At 40.4% G+C, this 23,623-nt stretch overlaps 1 protein-coding gene across 3 annotated transcripts in view; it reads left to right on the forward strand.

Moving 5' to 3' along the window:
- TSPAN9 (tetraspanin 9) overlaps positions 1 to 19,406 on the forward strand; it is a 328,064-nt gene extending 308,658 nt beyond the window's left edge. For all 3 annotated transcript variants that reach the window (XM_072145432.1, XM_072145433.1, XM_072145431.1), the window contains 2 exons: positions 616 to 699; positions 10,262 to 19,406. In XM_072145432.1, the coding sequence (XP_072001533.1) occupies positions 616 to 699; positions 10,262 to 10,333 (156 nt within the window). In that variant the 3' untranslated portion in view covers positions 10,334 to 19,406. The remainder of the gene's footprint in view (positions 1 to 615; positions 700 to 10,261) is intronic.
- Positions 19,407 to 23,623: the final 4,217 nt, after the last annotated feature.

Below are 23,623 nucleotides of genomic sequence, written 5' to 3' on the forward strand. Positions count from 1 at the left end.
CTGTGGCTGCGATCAAAAATAAAAATCTTTATACTTAACTAGAGATGAGTCCGATGAGGTGCATCTCTTCTTCAATGAAGCCAGAGTGCTATACCTTGGCTTCATCGCGCAAGCTCCATAACTGCGACGCATGCGCTGTGAAGCTGGAGTACTTTCTAAAGGGAGATTTCAGACACTAAACCCCCTGTCCATAAGGACTTATTGGGGGGTTTAGTGTCTCAAATTGCCCTGACAGGTCCTCTTTAACGTTAAGTATATAGAAATAAAGGTGATATACCTACTCGAGGGGGGGGGGGTGTGAAGATGATAAACACCCAATTATTAGCACCTACACCTTACATGCTTACAACCCCTTTAAGATCCATCAAGACTGGTAGAGTGAGAGTATGAAAAATAAGTGATGTTTTGTTATTTTGCCCTTTCATATTATTTTTCTAGATTTTTTTTCATCTCCCGCCCGAGTGTTTGTTAGTTTCTTCCTTGTACACATGACATTTTCTTGAGCATTTTAAGCCTCTGCTTATACGGAAGTCGTATTGAATAAGGCAGATCAACGATGAAGGAGAAACTTTACATCTGATATCAATTAACCCCGATGTTTGCTCTTCTCCATAGGGCTGTTATGAGAAAGTGAAGATGTGGTTTGATGACAACAAGCATGTCCTTGGTACGATTGGGATGTGTATCCTCATAATACAGGTAGGCGAGCTGATTATGGAATATCTGGTCTGGTATTGTTAAAGAAGAACTCCGACAAAAATCTTTCAGCCTCTGGTACATAAGAGAGGTATAACTTTAGATCTTGTGACTTATCTGCTCCCCTTTGGGTCTCAACTGACCCAGTAGAGCATCATGTATGTGGACAGGAAGTCAGTTTCTATGCACATTCCTATTGGACCATGAAAGTAATTGTCAGCTTTCTGGGGTAGTGAACACCATGGACCACTGTGGACGATGGCACAAGCCGACACCTGGGACCAAAAGCACTCGTTTTTCACAAGAGCCCGCCACAAAACAGGTTGGTACCACTAGGTCGTTCCACAGGTGCGACTTGTCCGCGGTGGCAGCCAAGGTCAAGGTACAAAGTCTCCAGGCAATCTCGTTGTCGGGGACAGGCAGGAGGTCAAAACAGGTGGCAAAGGTTCAGGGTCAGAGACGGAGCAGGAGGTCAGGACTAGCAGCGGAGGACCGAAATCAGGAACAGGTCCGGGGTCACAACAGGAGGTCAGTACATGGGAATAGATCACAGGAAACAGCATTGAGTGCATAGATTTGGCGGGGAATGCTGGGAAAGGCCAGCTTTAACAGAATCCGGGGAATTGATCTGTGCCAAACAGCGGTGCGCTGGCCCGTAAAATTCACAAGCACCCTAAGAGACGGGGACACGCGCACTGGGAAGCCAGAGCATGGAGAGGTGAGTGAGGATGGGGTGAGCGGTGGCCGCCACGGAGAGGGGCACCCATGACACCAATGACAGTAAGTGACTTCCTGTTTACATGTAAGTGGCTGTGTTGGTCTCATGACATAGATGAGGACCAAAAGGGTGAAGAAACCTTACCTATAAAGCCATTACCTTGTCTATAATATATATTATGTGCTCTTAAAGGGTTAGAGCACAACAGTTTAGCTGGAGTGTCCCCTTAAAGGCACATATTCGACATGCATAGTCCATTGGCCCACCAGAGGATCCCCATTTGTACCAATAATAGGTCCCAAAGATCCAAAATAAGGGAACTGAATTTGGAGGTGACTTTGGTGCCACCGGTGTCTATTTTCCATGGACCTATTATTTCAGTATCAACCATCTTAATGATGATGTATGATACTCAGACCAGAGTTTGCATTTCGAAAGGGGATGACCTCCTAAAAAATTCCAATTACACTCTCCCCCCTAACAATCAATGGATCACAAAATGCCTAGTGGCTGTAACCCCAAACAATCCGCTGATATATTCTAAAATGGAATCAGGTAATAAGTGTTCAATTCTCCTAAAGCACCTCCGCAGGGAACACTTGGTATTACATCAATAGGCAATTTACAATATGCACAGATCGTCTGGGTCTTCCAGAGTGAGAGTCTTCAATTTGGCTAATATTCGAGGGTCCTAAAACCTATTAACCTGTTAATGGTCTCATTTCGCGGCTGTAATGATGCAGAACAACATAAGAATCTCCCTATTTCAGCGCCGCTCTGAGAAAATATAATCCCCTTTATATAGAAAACCCTGAACTGAAAATGTTAAAATATATCACATATACCCTCCCCGGGAAAGGTTTCCATTTATAGAATATTTTCCCAGAGAAATCAGTTTAGGGGAGCAATAAAATGGCTGCAGATATAATTTCGGATTGAAGCCAACACAGCTGCTGCACCAGCATGAGGCGGCCACTTATGGGACAGAAACGCGGTATTACAAAATATCATTATTGTTGCATTTAGTCAGAAAGCCAAGATTTATCACTGAAAAAGAGAAATAGATAAATAGACGTGTGATAGATAGAAAAGAAATGAATAGATAGATAGATAGATAGATATGAGATAGATAGATAGATAGATATGAGATAGATAGATAGATATGAGATAGATAGATAGATAGATAGATAGATAGATAGATAGATAGATATGAGATAGATAGATAGATAGATAGATAGATAATAGATAGATAGATAGATATGAGATAGATAGATATGAGATAGAAAGATATGAGATAGATAGATATGAGATAGATATGAGATAGATAGATAGATAGATAGATAGATATGAGATAGATATATAGATATGAGATAGATAGATAGATAGATAGATAGATAGATAGATATGAGATAGATAGATAGATAGATAGATAGATAGATAGATAGATATGAGCTAGATAGATAGATAGATATGATAGATAGGAGATAGATAGATAGATAATAGATAGATAGATAGATAGATATGAGATAGATAGATATGAGATAGAAAGATATGAGATAGATAGATATGAGATAGAAAGATATGAGATAGAAAGATATGAGATAGATAGATAATAATAATAATAATAATAATAATAATAATCTTTATTTATATAGCGCCATCAAATTACGTAGCGCTTTACAAATCATAGGGGACATATACAACTATATTACACTACAAAGAACAAACAGTCATATGGAACAATAGGAGTGAGGGCCCTGCTCACAAGAGCTTACAGACTATGAGGATGAGGGGGTGACACAAGAGGTTGTATAATGGACCAGCCATTCTTTATAAGGGAACAATATAAAATAATTTAATAAATAATTTACTAAACAACGATGTTGCTGCTTGAACCAGCCATCAGCCGCCATCTTATTTACAGGGTCCTAGGTGAAAAAGACTGCAGAGAAGCCTGGAGCTTGGTATGTATCTGCTGTTTGCCCGATAACAGATAGGATAGTACATAGAATGGATTAGTAAAGGGAGAGTTGACATTTCATGCAGTTAGCGAGTGTGATAGGCTTGCCTAAAGAGATGGGTTTTAAGAGCACGTTTGAAGCTTTGGAGGGTGGGTATTAGTCTCAGAGTCTGGGGAAGGGCATTCCAGAGAATTGGTGCAACTCGGGAGAAGTCCTGGAGACGTGCATGGGAGGTTCGAATTAAGGTAGAGATTAATCTAATGTCACTGGCAGATCGAAGAGCACGGGAAGGGCGATAGACTGAGATGAGAGAAGAGAGATAGGGAGGTGCAGCATTATTCAGAGATTTGTGGATGAGGGTTATTATTTTAAAGTGAATACGGAAGGAGACAGGTAGCCAGTGCAGTGATTGGCACAAACTGGAGGCATCTGTGTAGCGTTTGGCCTGAAAGACGAGCCTGGCTGCTGCATTAAGAATAGATTGAAGAGGAGAGAGTTTAGAGAGTGGAAGACCAATTAGTAGGGAGTTACAGTAGTCTAGTCGAGAGTGAATAAGTGCAACAATTAGCATTTTAGAAGTTTCAAATGTCAGAAACGGCCGGATTCTGGAGATGTTTCTGAGATGCATCCGGCAAGAGCGAGCAATAGATTGAATATATGGTGAAAAAGAGAGGTCAGAGTCCAGCACAACCCCAAGACAGCGGCCTGCTGCCTCGGTGCTATAGTGATCCCACAGACCGAGATGGAGAGATCAGGGGTGGTTAGGTTAGTAGATGGTGGAAAGACAAGAAGTTCAGTCTTAGAAAGATTAAGTTTCAAGAGGAGAGAGGACATGATGTTAGAGACAGCAGAGAGACAGTCACTAGTGTTCTGGATTAAGGCAGGGGTGATGTTACGTGCAGAAGTATACAGCTGGGTAGATAGATAGAAAGATAGATATGCCATATATAGATAGATAGATAGATAGATAGATAGATAGATAGATAGATAGATAGATATGAGATAGATAGATAGATAGATAGATATGAGATAGATAGATAGATAGATAGATATGAGATAGATAGATATGAGATAGATAGATATGAGATAGATAGATATGAGATAGATAGATATGAGATAGAAAGATATGAGATAGATAGATAGATATGAGATAGATAGATAGATAGATAGATAGATATGCCATATATAGATAGATATGAGATAGATATGAGATAGAAAGATAGATAGATGTGAGATCGATAGATATGAGATAGAAATGTGATAAATAGATAGATAGATAGATAGATAGATAGATAGATAGATATGAGATAGATAGATAGATAGATATGAGATAGATAGATAGATATGAGATAGTGCTGGAAATTGTGACTCCTCCAGCCTCTACACCGGTTTGGCATGGAGGAGGCGTTGCCGGGATGTGCAGTGGGCCTCCGTGGGGCATTGCTGCCGCCCCCAGGGGCACTGCCTATAGCCTGTACCGGGTGCAGACTATGACACAGTCCTTCGGCAGGTCAGACCTGGTGTAGAAATTCCCCTGTGGTGCAGAGCAAACGGAAATTTGTGATAGATCTGGTGAGTGCCGGGGGACGGGGCACTCTCAGAGTATGATAAATGTGCCCCAAAATGTCATAGCTGTAGACTGTGCAGCGGTCCACACTAATACTAGGCAGGTGGCGTCCTCCTTAATTACACTCCCGGACAAATTGTAGAGTGAACAGGTGCCTTGTGCTGGGAATTGCGACTTCTACCCCGTTGGGTTGGGAAGGGCCAGACCTGGTGTAGAAGCCAGAGGCCGGATATATCTGGCATGTGCTGGGGGGCAGGGGCACCATTGCCATCCTATGATCAATGTGCCCCATTGATTTCAATAATGGCAGTGTAATGCCCTTTTTCCCCTGTAGGTGGACTAAACACTCATTGAAGGTTCCTCGACCGGTTGGGATTTGAGTAGAAGGACATTGTATGATCACTTATTGTCAGGGGATCCTTCTAATTGGAATTGTCCAAGTACTTATTGCGACCACTACTTGTAATGTACAGGGTGTCTAAGTGCCCTTATCATCTAGGAAATGTTAGCTATTATTATAGTGGCCCCTTGAACTGTCTTAAGGGCAGATATAACCACATCTCTGTAGAATCATCCTTTACGAAATTGCTGACTTTCAATTTATATCCAAAAAAAATAAAAAAATCTCCTCCATTTTAAATAGGTCACTTGTCTCTTCCCTTGCAAATCATTCCCTGAGTTATGACTGCCCTGCAGGGTCCTCCGTGGCAATGCCAGAATGAGGAGCTCTAATAAACCAATACTATCATATACTACTAAACTGGGTCAAAATTCGTAAAATACATATTTTCTTATGGAAATATTTGGTCTAAAAGGAATTGGTAATTTTTCAAAAATATTAAAGCAAACTTACAGGAAAATTTCCTATTAGTGACTCGCTGGTGGCGGTATTTTACGACCGTTTTTCACCGTATTGGAGGTAATTGCTATATATTGCGGGGATATTTATATGGGAGGATTTGTCCGGTTGATTGGGTTTACGGCCCCTCTATGCAGATAGCGAGATCTAACTATATTTGGCCTCAATGGAGCAGGCAGGAGCGGAGATTTGCCTAAAGCGGCTCACTTTTTCTTTTATTGTTTATAAGCTCAATTAAGCTTTATTTAAACCCAAATACCTTTGGTGTGAAATGTATATGAAGCATAAGGCGGTCTACCGGGCGTCCGCAGCTCGTGGAGGGATAATGAATGCTTCGTTTAACCTCTACAAAGATGAATGTTCCCACTGATACGTTTTCTAAAGATAGAAACGGGTCTCTCTGAAGAGTTACGGTAGACGCCACTTCACCCCTGAGCTGTGACAACCAAACCGCAGCATGAGAAAGACGTATAACGCACCGGTAACGAGACCAGGTCTAGTCCAGGTTTCTCAACCTAGAAGCAAGATTAACGCTTATAAACCACTTGATCCAATCGTGTCCATGTATGAAGAAGGTCCATGTCTCTGCTCCATTGATTGACATGGATGTGTTCTTCAACTTCACATTCTGCATGAACTCTGGCACTTTCATATTATATATATTATATATATATATTATATTAACTAGAAACTGATGCATGGGCAATGTGTTTGTCCTTATGTGGTTGGGGTAATAAATTTTGTTCTGCAAATGCCTGATGCACCGTTTACCCAAAAGTAAGCTTAAAGGGGTTGTACAAAACTAACTAAAATAAGCAAGGTGGCCGAGGGTGGACTGTATAAAAAAGTTAACTAGTACATACCTCATTTGGCGACCCGCTGTCCCGCACCATGGTCCCTCGGAGCCTGTATGTTTACAGAGGCATGGAAGCTCCGCTCTGACTACTTCCGGCCAGCCGGGGATGCCCACAGGTCACCATTTCCCAGGCCAGCCGGAAGGTGATCCAAGAGGAGCTTCTGTACCCCTGTAACCATACAGGGGCATGGCACGGAGTGAGTGTGACCTGGAGTGCCAGACGAGGTAAGTTAATTCTTTTATGCAGCCTACCCCTGGCCACCATGTTTATTTTAGTTAGTCTCAGACAACCCCTTTATAGAGGTTAGCATAGGTGCTAACTTGCAGATCGGTTGGGGTCTCGGTGAAAGGAGCACCATGGATCACAAGAACAGGGATCCATTGTACCTCTGTTGTACCCCAGATGAATGGAGCAGCCAGTCAAGCATGTGTCCTACTACCCTATTTATCGCGATGGTGCTGGCGGAGAAAAATGAGGGCAGTACTTGGCTATCTCCGTTAGTTCCATGAACAGTAAGTGGAGATGCAGCGTGCCTGTACAACCGGCTGCTAAATTCGTTTGAAGTGCAAGTGTCCATTGTAACCCATGATCCATGGGTTTAACATCACGTCAACGTCACTGGAAAACCCCTTTAATGTTAGCACATGAGCTTATCAGTATGAAATCTTTACACAAATGTAGATATTCTGGAAACACACAGAGGACTTCTTCCGCTTAACACTAGGGTCTACTTCTTACTGGCTGAGAACTTTCTCGACCTTCTTGCTACATCTTGTCTAGATGAGCAGTTGGCCATATCCCTTAGGGAGACATTTTCAAATATAAATTGGCAGGATTCAGGGAATAATTTTTATAAAACCACCCTAATAGACCATGCGTATAACCTACAGAGATGATACTGACTGAGTACAAGAGACAACATACTTACAGTCACTCCACTTGTGCGCCCAAAGCAGTCACGGGCGTGAAGACATGGGGCCATACTTAGCATGTGACACATGTTTTCGAATGGTGTCCTGATCATCTCAGCATCTGAAATAGCAAGTATTAATAGATGTGGTCAGAGCGGATCAGGCCGGGAACGCTGGATGCGAGATTTCAGCACTTCTATAATACATTCGGAGGCTTTCGCTGTCTGCCTAGCCCCTTGTTCTAGCGCACTGTCAGCATTTGTAGCAATCAGCATTTATGTGCAGGAAATGATTCTAATCCCTCCGGCTAAGAAGTAAGATTTCAACACAACCACATTATTTTTTTTCCCTTCCTAATTTTTACCTTCTTAAGCAATCGATGCGGCCAGTGTGACTCTCTGCTCCGTCTGGAATATAGAGATTGTAGCTAATTTGAACAAATTACAAAATTAAGGGGATAATGGACATCAGTGTGCGTAGGTTGTTAATGAAATGATGCTGGCCATACGTGCAGGCCACACAGCAGTACTACAGTGTAAAAACCAAAAGAGCAATAATATTGTAAATATCAATATTGGACCAACCATAGAATTTGGTCTCCCACTGCTCTCGGTTGACCCGACGCCACCTATGCCGTTTCAAAAACTAGAAAGTCCCATAGAAACCATTTGGTGATAATATGGGTTGTCAAATCCAAGTTGGAGGTTTTTGGTCTTAAAGGACACCTACCATCAGGTAGACATGTTCTACTAAGATGTTCTTCAGGAACGTTTCTCAGGATTTCTTTTATAGTAACTATAAGCTGCAATTGCTGCAATTATGCTATGCAGTCTGGGATCATCAGAGTGTCTCATCTTTTAATTTATTCACTCCCCCTGTTCCAATACAAGTCCCGTCTGATCTGTCCACAGTGCATAGAGCATGTGACAGGGGGAATCGGGCGGGGCTTGTATTGGAACGGGGGGGGGGAATGAATAAATGAAAAGACCGCAGTGTCCCAGACTAATTAGCATAATTATATATTGTCGCAATCGCAATAATAGAACAGAAGAATAGAATAATAGAAGAAGTCCTGAGGAACATCATTCCTTGGGAACTTCTTAGTAGGACCCAAGATGGTAGATGTCCTTTAAGGTTTCCAAATATGGGCAGATCTTGAGAGAATGGGGGTCATTTACTAAGGGTCCGAATCGCGTTTTTCCGCCGCGTTACCCGAATATTACCGTTTTGCGCCGATTGTCCCTGAATTGCCCCAGCTTTTTGGCGCATCGGCGCCGGCATGCACGCAACGGAAATCGGGGGGCCTAGCCATAAGAAAACCCGACGGATTCGGAAAAACCTCGGTATTTTTTTTTAAAAAGTGTCACTTGACACGTGCTTACCTGCACCCAGGGTAGGGCGGTGAACTTCAGTGAACTCCGACGGACTTAAGCGCAGCAGCGACACCTGGTGGACATCGGGCGCACCAGGTGGACATCAAGCTCTCTGACCCCAACACCATTCCCAACCAAAATGGTGGTAAGGATGAGAAGCATATGTATATGAAGTGCAGAGGCAGTGGTTTCATTAAAGAGCTGGTGCCTGAAGTTGTCTAAGTATACACTTATGTATACAATAGATGGAGAGTATGAAAGGTATCCAGGTTGACCACTACTAAGATGGCCATACTCTATGAGGACATATGTTGATAGTACATCTACAATCATTTGTCTTCCCCAGCAGATATCATGAGAGAAAATTGTAGGTTCCACTGAATTCCAAAGCCTGATCTTTTTACTTTGAGGAAGAAGAGTCACCATCAGTGGTTGTTGGCAATGGTTGTCTCTTCTTCAATTACACATACAAGCTTGGGTGTGCATGTGTATGGAGTGATCCATTATTTGGAGATATAGCTATTGGTTGAATATAAGTTTGTGTGGGAGGTTTCTCCATAGAAGGTACAATTACTTACATAGTGTTACTTTGCCCCCAGTTCTATTGTATTGTGACTAGTCACAAACACATTAATGTAATTCGAAACCCTGAATGTAAAGTGGCTTCTCGTATATGATGGATGTTGGGGCCAGAACTTTAAAAGCTGCTCAACCTAGAGGAAGAGGTCAAAAATCCTCAAAACGTTAGAATTTCCCTTTGATCCAATGATCACTAAGCTGTATCTCTGCCACCATTGTAGTCCCTTCCTCAACAGATGCGCCATAAAAAGTCACTTTTTACGAGAGTGGCCGCCATACAAAAGATTGTTTTATCATTCCATTCTTACAGTCAGATATTCGAGACCCTTCGCTTTAATACAACATATACATTTCACTGAGGGGAGATACGATTACTGTTTTCGGGTCCCTAGAAGAAGTCATTCTCACGTATTGAGATATCAAATTTCAGTTTGTGAGCCAAGAGAGTAGTTATTGTTGCCCTCTATATTGAGTACTTGACATAATTGTGCCAAGGTCTTTCATCCGACCATCTCCGGATCAATATAATTACAGGCGTCGAGGGAATTAGCCAAACTTTGACGGCCGCGTCTTTTTTTAACCTTGATAAATACGTTACTAGGTAAACAGATTTACTGTGCCGTGGATACCAGTACCAGAGTAACAGTCCGTGAAATCCTGTTGTTCTTGCTACTCCACAGGAGGTGTCTATCTGCGGTGTATAAAATTGATCTAATGTTATATGTCGTCTTCCTTTTCAGATACTGGGAATGGCCTTCTCTATGACGCTCTTCCAGCAAATCCACAGGACTGGCAAAAAATATGATGCCTAAGGGCTCCTCGAAAAGACATTTGTGTGAATACACTTTGCCATAAACAATGTCAAGAACCAAGGAATCGGAAACTTTGGTCAACAGACCTCCGTCATAGACAACACTTTACCGTTACCGGTTTTTACACCTGCTATTAATTTGCCAAAGAAGAAAGGAAACGCTCGGAGCCCGTTTCCCGCTCTAACACTCTTCTTGAACGTCTCCAAAAAAAAAAAAAAGATTGAAAGATTGAGCTTTGCTTACTGTACTAATACACTTAAAACTTTTACCAATACATGACAGAATTGCTCACGCTTCTGGAACATTTTTGGGATTTCAAAAATATAGGCGAAGAACGCTCCAAAATGGACGACTTTATGAGAGCCATTGAAAACTGTAGCCCCTCACGTCGGTGATATGGGCCGGTTAGCATGGAAAAGACTGAACATTTTTTGTACCTTACGGGACATGTTTTTGTTACTCTGATTAGGACTAGCGTTTTCATTGCAATGTTTTTTTTTTTAAAACTTTTTGGTTTCCTTTCATCTTTTGCTCTTTTTGTTGGTTCTTTTTTTTTTCCTACAGATTATTCTTTTAACCACCAAAATACAAAGTTCTGTGTGATCTTTAAAGGATGGGCCTGCACCAAGTAGGTTTACCGGATGAGTATTAATGTCCATAGTTCCCATACAATGTTATAATCGTAAACCGATATTGTGTATACCGTAGCCAAGTCACCTTCAACTAACCAAAAGCAAGGTTTTTCGTCAAAGATGTTACTGTTTTTAGAATGTAAAGGTATATTGATTATATTTTGTTATTTTTATATTAATGTATTGGAATCAAATGTTACTTTGTCATTATGAAGTGTTGTTCCACCTAAACTATGTATATAAGACATCCACCCTCCTGGGCAATAGTTCTTTCCAACCTTTTACTTCCCAGTTCACTCCTGACTCCTGATTCGCCCAGACTTCACTCCTGATCCAAAGTACTTTGGCCAAGTACATTTGAGGTCCCATTTGGAAAGCCATATTTTAGGATCCATATTAAATCTGTAAGATCCTGATTTACAAGGATCAAGGAAACCAATCTTAGACCACCAAGAGATCTTATGGTAGGCTGAGGTCGGTCCAACTACATTGGAGGTTGACCTATGTCTTTTGGCCAAAGCTTGGACACTAAAATGTAGCCTTATAACAATGATCTGAAGGCAGTTTGAAGGACTCTTTACAGGTAGGCCTTCAAACACATAGATTGAAGACCATCTTACGCATAGAAAAGTTGTCTAAACCCAACGATTTTGAAGTAATTAACTTCTTATGTGCATGATGGTCTCCTGACTTACTTTTGACGTGATATGAGGAGTACAACAAATTGGGCCATTAATTATAAAAATTTTAGGTTTTGGGTTATACTCCGTTCTCCGTTGATGACACATGCATCTGCTGTCAAACATGGTCATACGTGTGTATGGAGGGGTCTTAAGGAATCAGTCTTGGCCCAATATCTATTGAATTTGTATAGCCACTTTCACGACAATACACGACTTATCTTGAAATCGGAGGTGATTATATCGATGTATACATAATGTTTGGGTGGAAATTCATTTCAATCAGCAACAATCCATTGGTAATATTTCAATTGATGGTTTCATTTTTATGAAAGAGGCATTAACAGTACAGTGGATACTTGTCATTATAAGTATTATGCACTTGAGGACAAAAACAATGCAAGTTATTATTCCAGAGGGACTCGGAACGTCGGTCTCATGAATTCGGACATGTACCACTTTTTTGGGTAGATGATATTGGCACTGATGAAAAAATACGTTTCTGTAAGTTGTAATTCATGATGCATTTATGATGCACGGAGCTGATGTTGCATTTTATGAAATATGGACTTCTACCTATCACCTGAGAACGCTTTAATTGGACGTCTATGTTTAAGGAACCTAAAGTAAGTTCATAACCTAAAAATGTGGTGGTAGGGTCTACCAGATGACTATATGGCCTGTCATGATGTAATTGTGACTGAACTAGTACTGAGGATTGTGAAGGCAATTTATTCTCTAGAACATCGTTAGGTAGACATTTTTTGGGACATTATATCCTATTCAATAACTAGTAACCAGTGGATGGTCTAGAATTGACCATATGTGAACCAATTCGATGTGGTCTAATTCTACAGCTAGACTGAGTTGGAGGAGGAGATTTTTATGATTCATGGACCCGTCATTCGGGCAGATGTTCTTTAGAATATCGAAAGTCCTAAAAATGAGGTTGTAGGCTTAACCAGATGTCATGACTACGTGGCCTATCATGAAGGATGTAATTCAGGCTAAGCTAGTACTGAGGCTCGTGAAGGCAATCAATTCTCTTGGAAATCGTTAGGACGCTGTTATGTTTAGGAGAATCGTCCTATCCAACCACTAGTAGCTGATCTTCTAAAGTTGACAATATATGGTCCGATTTATTGTGGACTACGTCTACAGCTAGACTTGACACACCAGGGTTTGTCTTGTAGGGAGAAGCACCAGAGAATGATCCTTCCCTCAAAGGAAGATCAAGATTTTCATAATTCATGGTTCCATGGTTCAAGCAGATGTCCTCTTGACCATGAGTTTGCAAGAGATATCTAACCTTGATACCTTGATGACCATGAGAAACTATGAATGCAACAGTTTGCATGGATTGTTGCTCTGCTAGATACTAGATATGTAGACAGACACTTGACCTGTTTCTTGGCACACATACTTTTCCGACGCTCTACAAACACTTACAAACCATGTACAATATTTCAATGGACATTCCTGCGAAACACTTCAGCACATACCTCTAGTCTCATTGCTGCTTCTTGTAACAATGCCCATCATTTGGTTCCATGGTGTGGGCATTGCTTATGTTGTTTGCTGCTTTACAAATTTGTGACAATGAACAAGAAGAAATAAGCCGTTTCTATTCATGTTCTTCTTCAGGACTTGTATCTACTAGAAGTCATGAACTACATTGAGTCATGTCCCATACAGAACACATGGGGAATAAAATAGAGATAGAAATAATAGAGTTTTTGAAACTATTGAGAATAGGACAATGGGAAGGTTCCAGTCACATGGTGCTCTAGGTGGTGATTCCTTTTGGAGGACAAAAAAATAAGCCACGTGACCCTACATGTAGAATCCGTGTATTTAATCACATTCCGACGTACAAGTGAATTAAAAACGTTTCTTAGTATCTAGTCATGTGCCAACCGGTACAGATGCCATAGTCTAAGTGGTCATTCTTCGATCCATCAGGTGCTTTTTGATATTGGTGGATGCTCACCTGACACCACCTATAAAGCCTGGTATAAAAATAAACCTTAGGTTTCTGATATTTTTACATTTTTTATATACTCTACTTAAAGGGGTCTTGCTCGATAAACCACTTACTTAGAGGAGGGGTTATGGAGCGTGTTTATGATCAGTAAGGGATATTGGACAAATCTGGGACACCACAGGAAGGGCTCCAATGAAAGAGCCCATGAGTCATGCTCCACCCCTCTGGTAAGGGCTCCAATGAAAGAGCCCATGTGTCATTCTCCACCCCTCTGCTAAGGGCTCCAATGAAAGAGCCCATGTGTCATGCTCCACCCCTCTGATAAGGGCTCCAATGAAAGAGCCCATGTGTCATGCTCCACCCCTCTGGTAAGGGCTCCAATGAAAGAGCCCATGTGTCATGCTCCACCCCTCTGCTAAGGGCTCTAATAAAAGAGCCCATGTGTCATGCTCCACCCCTCTAGTAAGGGCTCCAATGAAAGAGCCCATATGTCATGCTCCACCCCTCTGGTAAGGGCTCCAATGAAAGAGCCCATGTGTCATGCTCCACCCCTCTGGTATAGTAGTTGAGTAAAGATTATTAAGAGTAGTCAGTGCAAAGATTATCTATGATCTTTGAAATTTTGCCAAGTTATCTCACCTCTTCTATACAGAATCCATACTAATCACTGCCATGTAAAACTTCAAGTGACTGTCCCCTTTTAGCAGATCATGCCATTTTTAGATATGTTTTGTGGAGATTAATTTCTAAGTATATTTTTATAATGGTTAAAGCTTCATTTATCCCAATACAAAGCACTAAATCTTCTTCATAGAATTGGAATTAAGATAATATTTTCCCCTGCCTTCAGCCACCACTAGTGGGATCTTAGGAGCTTATTTAATATCGTTTTATTGTAAAAGTATAAACAGTCTGCAGTAAATTTTAGAGCTCCCTCTAGTGGTGCCTGGAGGAAGATTTTTATTATTTAACGGAGTCTCTGATTACTATATGGATGAATCAATCAAAATGTAGAAAATTAACTGTGGCTTTTAAATTTAAGATTAAAATGATTTTAAATTTAAGATTAAAATGATTTTAAATTTTAATGATTTTAATTCTTGCTAAAAATTACTTAACATATAACAATTTTAGAAAATACTCTGTTGTTTTTTTATTTATATATTTAAAAAAAAAAAAAAAGAGCTTAAGGAAAGTGACTGGGATTTCTTATTTTGATGTACGAGTCTAGCATTCCTTGGAGATTCATTATTCATCACTAGTGAATAGATTCTAAATTATTGATTATATATCTGAATGAATTTTGGACCTACCAATTAATTGATCTTGAAATGTACCAATTTTTAATCCCTACTCCATCAGACGACAGTGGGGGGGGGGGGGGTTAAACCTTTCTCCTCCTGCCACACAGGATCGATCTAGAGGCTCCTGCCGGGCAATTGTACACCAGTTCCTGGCACAAGTTATGGGCGGGGTGCACCAGCTATGAGGTGAGTTGAGCCTCTTGCCTCAGGCAGCACCACTTGCAGGAAGATGGGGGGCAGCTATCTGCTACAAACTAGGACCTGACACTTATTAGTAGTTTATCTTAATACCTTATGTTACACTACATGGAGAACCCTCTTACTCAAAAATTAACCGGATATGTCACCTCAGACAGCAGAGAGTTTAGGTTCACCCTGGTTATAAGTAGGGCGCCGGCCACTTCTGTAGCCATCACGCTCCCCCTTATTCCCCTCAATGCCAGAAAACTGGTGTACTGGTGATAAATCTGCCCCAGTGCGGCTATTTTTTAGTGATGAAAAAAGTTGGTCTTAGACCAAAAAAATAAAACAACAACATAGAGAAAAAAGTGCAATCGAAAAAAAGTAAAGAGTTTACTTCAAACGTTAATTTATTTTTAAAAAATTGTTAAAAAAAAAACGGGACCATGATGTCAGATGTACATTTTTACAATGGTAACTGACGTGAGCATATTTGCTGCTATCAAGAAATTTCTTCGCACAGGTCTGACTTTAAGACCTAATTCAGAGTCTTCTCTAAAATGGACAAAGTTTTTGCATTAATCGGTATCGTTGTGTATTCCGACCAATCATTCTTCAGAGACGTGGTCCGCTTCAGACCATACTATAGGATTCACTACAAGGAGCATCTTGCTCTCCGGTGAGCCTCCATTACATGGAGAGCCCATTCATGGGCACGGTGCAATTCTTCCTTTCTCCTGTGGTGGCACTGCAACCAAATAATACGGTTGCTTCTGATGTCATCAAGTGATCATAAGTGATCGCTGGTCACACCAGGAACGGGACATTCTAACAATCAAACACTCCGACATTTCTAAAAAAAAAATATCTTGATGCCCTTTATTTTTCTTTTGGTTTTTTTTTTACATTTTAATCAAAATACCTTTACATTTTTTTTCTAAAAATTACTCTACAAAATGTGTAGACTAGATGTTGTGGTAAACCCAGAAGGGGTAGTAAGACTTTCTTTCCCTTTTACCCCTATATATCTATACCTAGGGCTGCCCCCTACTTACTACACTCATGGCAATAAGTGAGCCAATTAGCATATTCTAATCGAAAACCACTGTTAGTATTGGCCATTGGCTCATTTAACACTTAAGGGTCATGAAATTTTAAATTAAAGGGGATGTAATGGGAAATAGCGCCACACTCATCGAGGGGCATTGACTGGTATTGCAGCTCAGCCCTATGTAAATGTAATTTTATTAACTTAACATCTGAAATCTGTAAAATTTTCTAAAAATCTTATTAAATCGGTCATACAGTATTCATCCTTTTAAAAGTTCATGCGAGAACCGTGAGAAATCTTAAGCGTACCTAGCGTTCGGTTTTTGTATTATGTATATTTATGTAACACATTCTTAAAATATTGTAAACTTACAGCGATTGAATTGCATTTCTTTGCAATAATTGTTTTTTTAATGTCTTTGTTATATATATTTCTTTTTGCTGTGGTGGCAAAATCTATTTATTTTTTTTGCAATTTTTTTTTTTTCAAATTAGATTTTCTGTTTGATTTTTCCTTTTTAGAAATTGTTATGACATAATAGATAGGTCACCAAAATGTATATTTTTTTCTGTTAAATCTTGGCATGTTAAAACCTAAAAAAAAATAAAAAGAGGTACAATAATACCGATATGCAGTGTACTGTACAATGGATAAAACAGATCAAAAATCACAAAAACCAACCACACGCCATATTGTAATATTTATCATGTGAAATAGAATTATTTCTTAGGTTGTCTTTAGTTTATTTTTAGATTAAGTAGCTTTTTGTTAAAAAAAAACAATTGCACCTTTTGCTTGTTACAACAGTCGTTTGTGCTTTTTAAAAAAAAATATATAAAAAAGAAAATATTCTTGGCATTTAATAGCAGTTTTTTTTAATTCTAGCATGTTTTTCAGTTAGCTGATCGCGTCACGTTATTTTACATATGCTGAGTATATATTCAACAGTAAAACTTAACTTTTAATTTTTGAGGGATATATTTTATTTTGAATTATTTAATAATCACGGCTCTGTTCGCAGTGGCACTTTTTCCCCCAATTTTTTCAAAGTCTCAATATTTTTGATGACGCAATCAAAAATATTAGAAATACCGACTGATCTATTTATAAATCGGTGTTGTCACGATTACTTTGACATTAGTGTGATCAGAGCCCTTATTATGCTTCCTGTAGTAAAAGAAAAATTAAAAATTATGGGGCTCACAATCTAATCAACCTACCAGTATGTTTTGGAGTGTGGGAGGAAACCGGAAGACCCGGAGGAAACCCACCGAACACGGAGAAAACATACAAACTCTTTACAGATGTTGACCCTATAATTCGATGTAAAAACTACAATATTTCACAAAATATTTTTTAAGTAAAAAAAAAAAATTTGTTCAGGAGGAATTTTCTGAAAAAAACTGTAGCCTCCTTAGAATTTATTGAATATCTGATGGAAATTTCAGGATCCCACATATTTGTATTCTGAAGAGTTATATTGTAAATATGGTTATTATTCGCGGTAATAGGCAATTTTTTTGATCACACGTTTAATATGAGTTGCCAGAGAGATGAGAGAACCTGGTGGTCGGGTTCGGTGGTCGCGTTCAACCTTTGGCCAATCATAACACACTCACTTGCGACAATAACGACCACCACCTTTGGGATAATGGGGTAGGTGATAAGGAAAGGTCTTGGAATACCCCCAAAACTCTGCTTTTGGACAGTCGTACTGCATTTTTATGAAAAAAATTTATCAAAAATATCATGTAAAAACACAATCTTACATCAACCAATCTATAAAATTTCGGATTAGAATATTATTATTTTTTTCCCATTGCTTACAGCTGCCACTTAATTATCGGGTTTTCCGTTATTTTGGCCTCTAATCATATGAATATCTATTTTCTTGCTTAAGTATATGTTGAGCTTTTAATACCTTACACACTGCCTGGGCTTTTTCTCATGCTATGCATGCTGTAACTATTTTTAGGCTATCCTGTCCTCACCTTGAGGTTATCTTTTCCTATATAAGAGGCATTGTTTTCTAGGTTTGTACTTGACCCTTATTTATTACCATTGAAAGGTCATCATGAAGATTTTTGCCAGTTTGTGATTGGCTGGCTACATGGGTGCATTGGTAGTTGGGTAGATGACTATGCCACGTTTGACATCTGCCTGTTGTGTTCTTTATATAGCTAGAAACCGGGCTGGTCGGGTGAGATAATTCGCCCATGTATTAATGACCTACTCATCGATTCGTGCTTTTTTTCAAAATGGCCGCCATTTTGGAAGATTTAATAGGTTGTAGACTACTACTAGTCAAAGGCGTTATGTTAATGAGGAAATGCAATCGTGAGTCAATTCCAATTATTTACGATGGGCGATGTTGCAAATAAATTGTAAATATTTTTTAAAAATGGAAGACTTTGGGGACAGTTGTAAAGTGACTACAGTTTCTTTCTTTCTATGGAGGGCGATGTCGGACCCAGATGGGTAAATTGAAACTGCTGGGTCCAGTGCATTGAGAATAGAGACTTTATGGACCTTTTTAAAGGCTTCTGGGCCTAGTTGCAGTTTCACCCCTGCTCTCGACCATGATTCTGCTACAATTTTTTTTTCCGGTATCTCTCGGCAATGAACAAAAAACTTTGATGTATACCACAAACAGTATTTGCACAAACAGGTATCACAATGCCTAAATTGCCTGATATCACTATGGATATTCTCGGTAAATTTTAAGAACAATTTTTTTTATTTTCAATTTTGACAAATTTTTAGCTCAACATTTCGGGGATCCTCTACAAATAGTTATAAAAATGTCAACAAAATCCCACATCATAAAAGAGTTGTTCTGTATATGTAGCACTGTGAAGAAAATCTGTCCCGTATAAGTGATGCATTGTACAGGTAACATTGGACTTGGGAGATCATTCAAAAAGTTTTCCCAAACTTACAAAAACATCAATACTATAGAGCTGAACTATCACAATTTTTTTTCTCTGTTCTTTACCTGGGTAGTATGTTTTAACCCTTGTATAAAAGTCGAAAATATTTTTGTATTCCCTGCCAAATTCAACCATTTTTTGATGTGGTAGATGTTAGAATCCCAATGTGCCATTCCATCCAGGTTTTCTTTCACTCCAGTGTTCCTTCTATGCAATATTACGTTAGCCTTTGTACAAATTATTTTGTATTAGTAATAATGATAAGAATTAAAAAAAAATAAATAAACCATGTGATATAATAAATTTGATGTTGTCAGAGTGGATTTTTGAGAAAAATTTATGGGTCCTCAAACTCCGACCTAAAAATTTGTTCAGGAAATTGCCCTTGTTTAATACCAGAACTAGGAACTAGAACTAGAGATTCACTATTCTCACTGTGATACAATTACAGGAAAAACTATTGATGCAGGATCCTCAGCAGAGACCATCGATAGTTGACCGGTGGTGGCCCAACACCAGAGTCGCACCAATTATCTGTCCAAACACAGGAAAATGGAGCTAAAAGCAGATGTCTTTGTGTCTTTGTTGAGGCCAGAAGTTGTAACTCAAGAAGTGGATCCGATTTTGGTGGACAGGTAGCCAACTAGCTGAGTGTAGCCCCCAACAATCAACTAATGATGGCCTACCCTGAAGTGTACCGTCTGTATACTAATCAAAACGAGACGTTGTAGCATATTTAAAAAAATAATTAAAATAATTTTGATTATTTTCTATTTCCTGATTTATTCTATTTTCTCGACAGGATTGGTGGGGGAGCCATCTTGCCCGATCCCAACCAAAAACTTTTATCCATCACTCCTTCCCTTAGAACTTTAGCTCTCATTCTTCACTGTCACTCCATTTGAACTCCAAGTGATGTGACAGGAAGGGAACAAGGTCCACTTTTTTATTAATTAGCAGGGGTCCCTGTGGTCAGCCCCAACCATGTATAATTAAGGACCTAAGTTATGAAGAACTGAAGTTCTTGACCAGAACACCACTGGCAGGCTCCGTCATCCAACTATCTTTAAGTTCTTTTTGGATACTACCTCGGAGTTCTTTTTGGATACTACAGCTACACTCTTAGCAGAGGCACATCAGAAAGACCACCTTCTAGACTTTTCTATAAATTCAAGTCCCAGTTTGGTCGATAGACTCATGCTGCCGCTAACCATGATGTGGTCATACCTCTCTTCAGGGCTTCCGATGAGGAAATTGATTGAAGAACCTTCTCTGTTCAAAGGATCCCCACCCAAATCCAAAAATTTCAAACTTAAAACACTTGATCAGAAGTTTGTTGGACATAAATCTACAGTCTCTATGGAGTTCCCCTTTAAGATTATATTAATAATTGTTGTTTAGTAAGCGCTTGTTGATATCACAGCCCATTAGCTTTAGTTAAAAGGCCCCTCACCATCAATGCCTAATTATTTATGGTCTCTACCTTCAAACAATTTATCTAATCCAGAAAATAGCACCGTTGATCCATATCGGGAGGCGGTGGGGGAGGCCCAGCCAGCCAAATTAGGATGAATGACACCGTCGTAAATAATGAAGATGGCAAACGCTGCCTCCATATAATTAACAAACAGTGTGATACAATCATAGACGCAACCGGCGGCATTATGGTTTCTCGAGAGGGGAGAAAATCTAATTTACTTCATGTACCCCGTCCTCATTCATGGAACGTGAGGCGGGGGGGAGCCTCGTGAAATCCGTTTGATGAGATCTGGCATTCTCCCAAGCTTGAGGCGTTTATGTAAACACGACACAATACGATGATGTGATTTTGGAGAGAAAAAAAAAAATTCACAAAATTTTTACACAACGTTACTTCCAGGCCACCTTTTCCCCTCTCTCTCGAGGATCAGCGATTTCTGAGAGGGATTTCCGTTCTTTCAGCTGCAGCTGCCTAATCAATTATATCTGGATCTCGGCCCATGGTAGAAACCCCCAGGTGGTTCGCCATGTGCCTGATGGCTGATTTAGAAAGCCTTTGACCGGAAAACTTGTCAATCATCTGCAGACTCTGGGGTTGTCTGTTCAGTTTTATGTTATATTCTCACTTTATCACTGGAACGTAATGGAGCTAAGTGTTACCTCATATTCTGTATCTGTGAAGTGAAATATAACCAGGAGGGGAGACCGGTTCATGTAAAAACTACGACTAAGAGGATAAGAGGATGCTAGAAATTAAACAGGTTGTATGGGATTAGGAAAACATGGCTGCCTTCTATCTATGGGTTTATGTCTGATATTGTGGATCAGCTACGTTGATTTAGGTGCCGGGGGTTGATCTGCAATACCATGCACAGCCTATGGAGAAGCGCGGCACTGTATTCGGAAGAAAGGGATCATATATTGGTTTATGATCCCAAACAGCCCCCTCATGGTTATTTTATATAAAGCCCCCCTCATTGTTTAATTATATACAATTGGATTCATTATATACAACCCCCCTCACCCCTTGTGGATTTATTATATATAGCCCCCTCATCCTCCATCTATCCATTATATATAGCCCCCCCAACCCCTGGATTCATTATATACAGACCCCCTCCCCCATGGATTCATTATATACAGACCCCCCTGGATTCATTATATATAGCCCCCCTCAACCCCATGGATTCATTATATACGGCCCCCTCACCCCCATGGATTCATTATATACAGCCCCCCTCACCCCTATGAATTCATTATATACAGCCCCCCTCACCCCCATGAATTCATTATATACAGCCCCCCTCACCCCCATGGATTCATTATATACAGCCCCCTTATCTTCTCCATGGATTCATTATATCCAGCCCCCCCCCCCGGTTTCATTATATATTATAGAATTTATATTAATTCTATACAGCCCCCCTCATACTCTATGGATTAATTCTACACAGCCCCCCTCACTCCCCCTCTGGATTCATTATATACCGCCCCCCCCTCATCCTCTATGGATTCATTGTATACAGAGTACCCCCCCGATTCATTATTTACAGCCCCCCACCATCCTCTATGGATTCATTATATACAGACCCCCCCATGGATTTATTATATACAGCCCCCCTTATCCTCTATGGATTCATTATATACTCCCCCCCCTCATCCTCCCTTGAACAAAATGTAAAATCAGTAAAAGGAAAAAGAACTAGTGCTCACCTCAGGGCTGCCCCTCTCCTGTCTTCATACTCCTCTTCAGCACAGAGAGCCGCAACATGCTGCCTAATATTTGGCCATATGGGGCTTGTCTGAAACTCTAGGCCACAGCACTTGCCCAGATAAGCCTGGTGCTGGCGTAGTATTGGGGGCTTCAGCTAGTAAGTTTCCTTCCTAGACCAGAAGACATCACTCGTGATGGAAAAGTAGTAATGTCCATGCACCGAGGTGTTATGAGGTTCCCCAAACTGAAATCATATAATGCCCGATTGACTTCTATGGGACCTGCCATCCAGTAAGCCCATTAAAGGTAAAGGGAGCACCGGTCATAGGACCTTGGGTCCTCACTCTCCTTTTTACTGAAGGTCTCATCGGTTAGACTTCTATAGATAAGAAACATTCTGCCGATCCTGGGTATAATGGAGAAGTCAATAATCTCTGCGGGTGATATAGATCTCCCCTTCCTTGTCGTTTTCCCTCCAAAACGTCTCGATATACTTGAGAATGAAGTTAGCACCGTTCAGTAGACGCACATAGGTGGTCGGGAGCACCTGGAAACACTTTGGGTTCATTGACCAGACCTCCATATGCTGAAGCCATACCCTCAATAGATAAGAGAGACTGGTGGTCCCTTTAGGTTTGCCTTGTTGTTCTTATCACTTAGGAAGTGCGGAATGAACCTCAAAGAGGATTGGACCAACTTTTGCAAGTTAGTCGTGGCAAGCTGATCGGTGAGGGTCCGATTGCTGGAATGTAATGGAACCCCCATCAAGCCAGACAACAGGGCTCCGATTTCCACTAATGGGAGGAGCAGCAGGAGGAGTGTGCGCCCTATTACTACATTTGAAGTTACTTAGCACAACCCTAGGGTATTTATTTTAGGGTATTTCCATTCGCATTAGAGACCGTAGATAGCAGAGGGTTGTGCTCAGCAATTTCCGACACTCCCTTACTATTGAATGGACATATCAGGACACATGTTCATCCAGTCACTCCCCCCCCCCCCCCATTAGTGAGAATGGGTTCTCTGAATCGCTAGTGGCTCCGCTCTCATGATCGGTGGGGGTCTCAGTTGTCGGACCCTCAAAGATCACTTTGTTATCCTTAATACTGTGGCTAGGGGATGGTACAGCCCTTTTAAAGGGGCTTATCAAGTTAACAATATTAATAACAGACCCTAATGTTAGGTCATTCATGGATATGGGTGGAGCCAGAAATGGAGACCTCAGTCTATAGTGTAACGAGAACCACAATCAGCTGATACAACCCATGGGGTAACGAGGAAAACCCCTTTAATTGCAATGAGCTGAACCTATGGTTGTTTCCTGGAAGGGAGCAGC

This window comes from Engystomops pustulosus, chromosome 4, assembly GCF_040894005.1.
Source record: "Engystomops pustulosus chromosome 4, aEngPut4.maternal, whole genome shotgun sequence".
In the NCBI taxonomy this organism is placed as follows: Eukaryota; Metazoa; Chordata; class Amphibia; order Anura; family Leptodactylidae; genus Engystomops; species Engystomops pustulosus.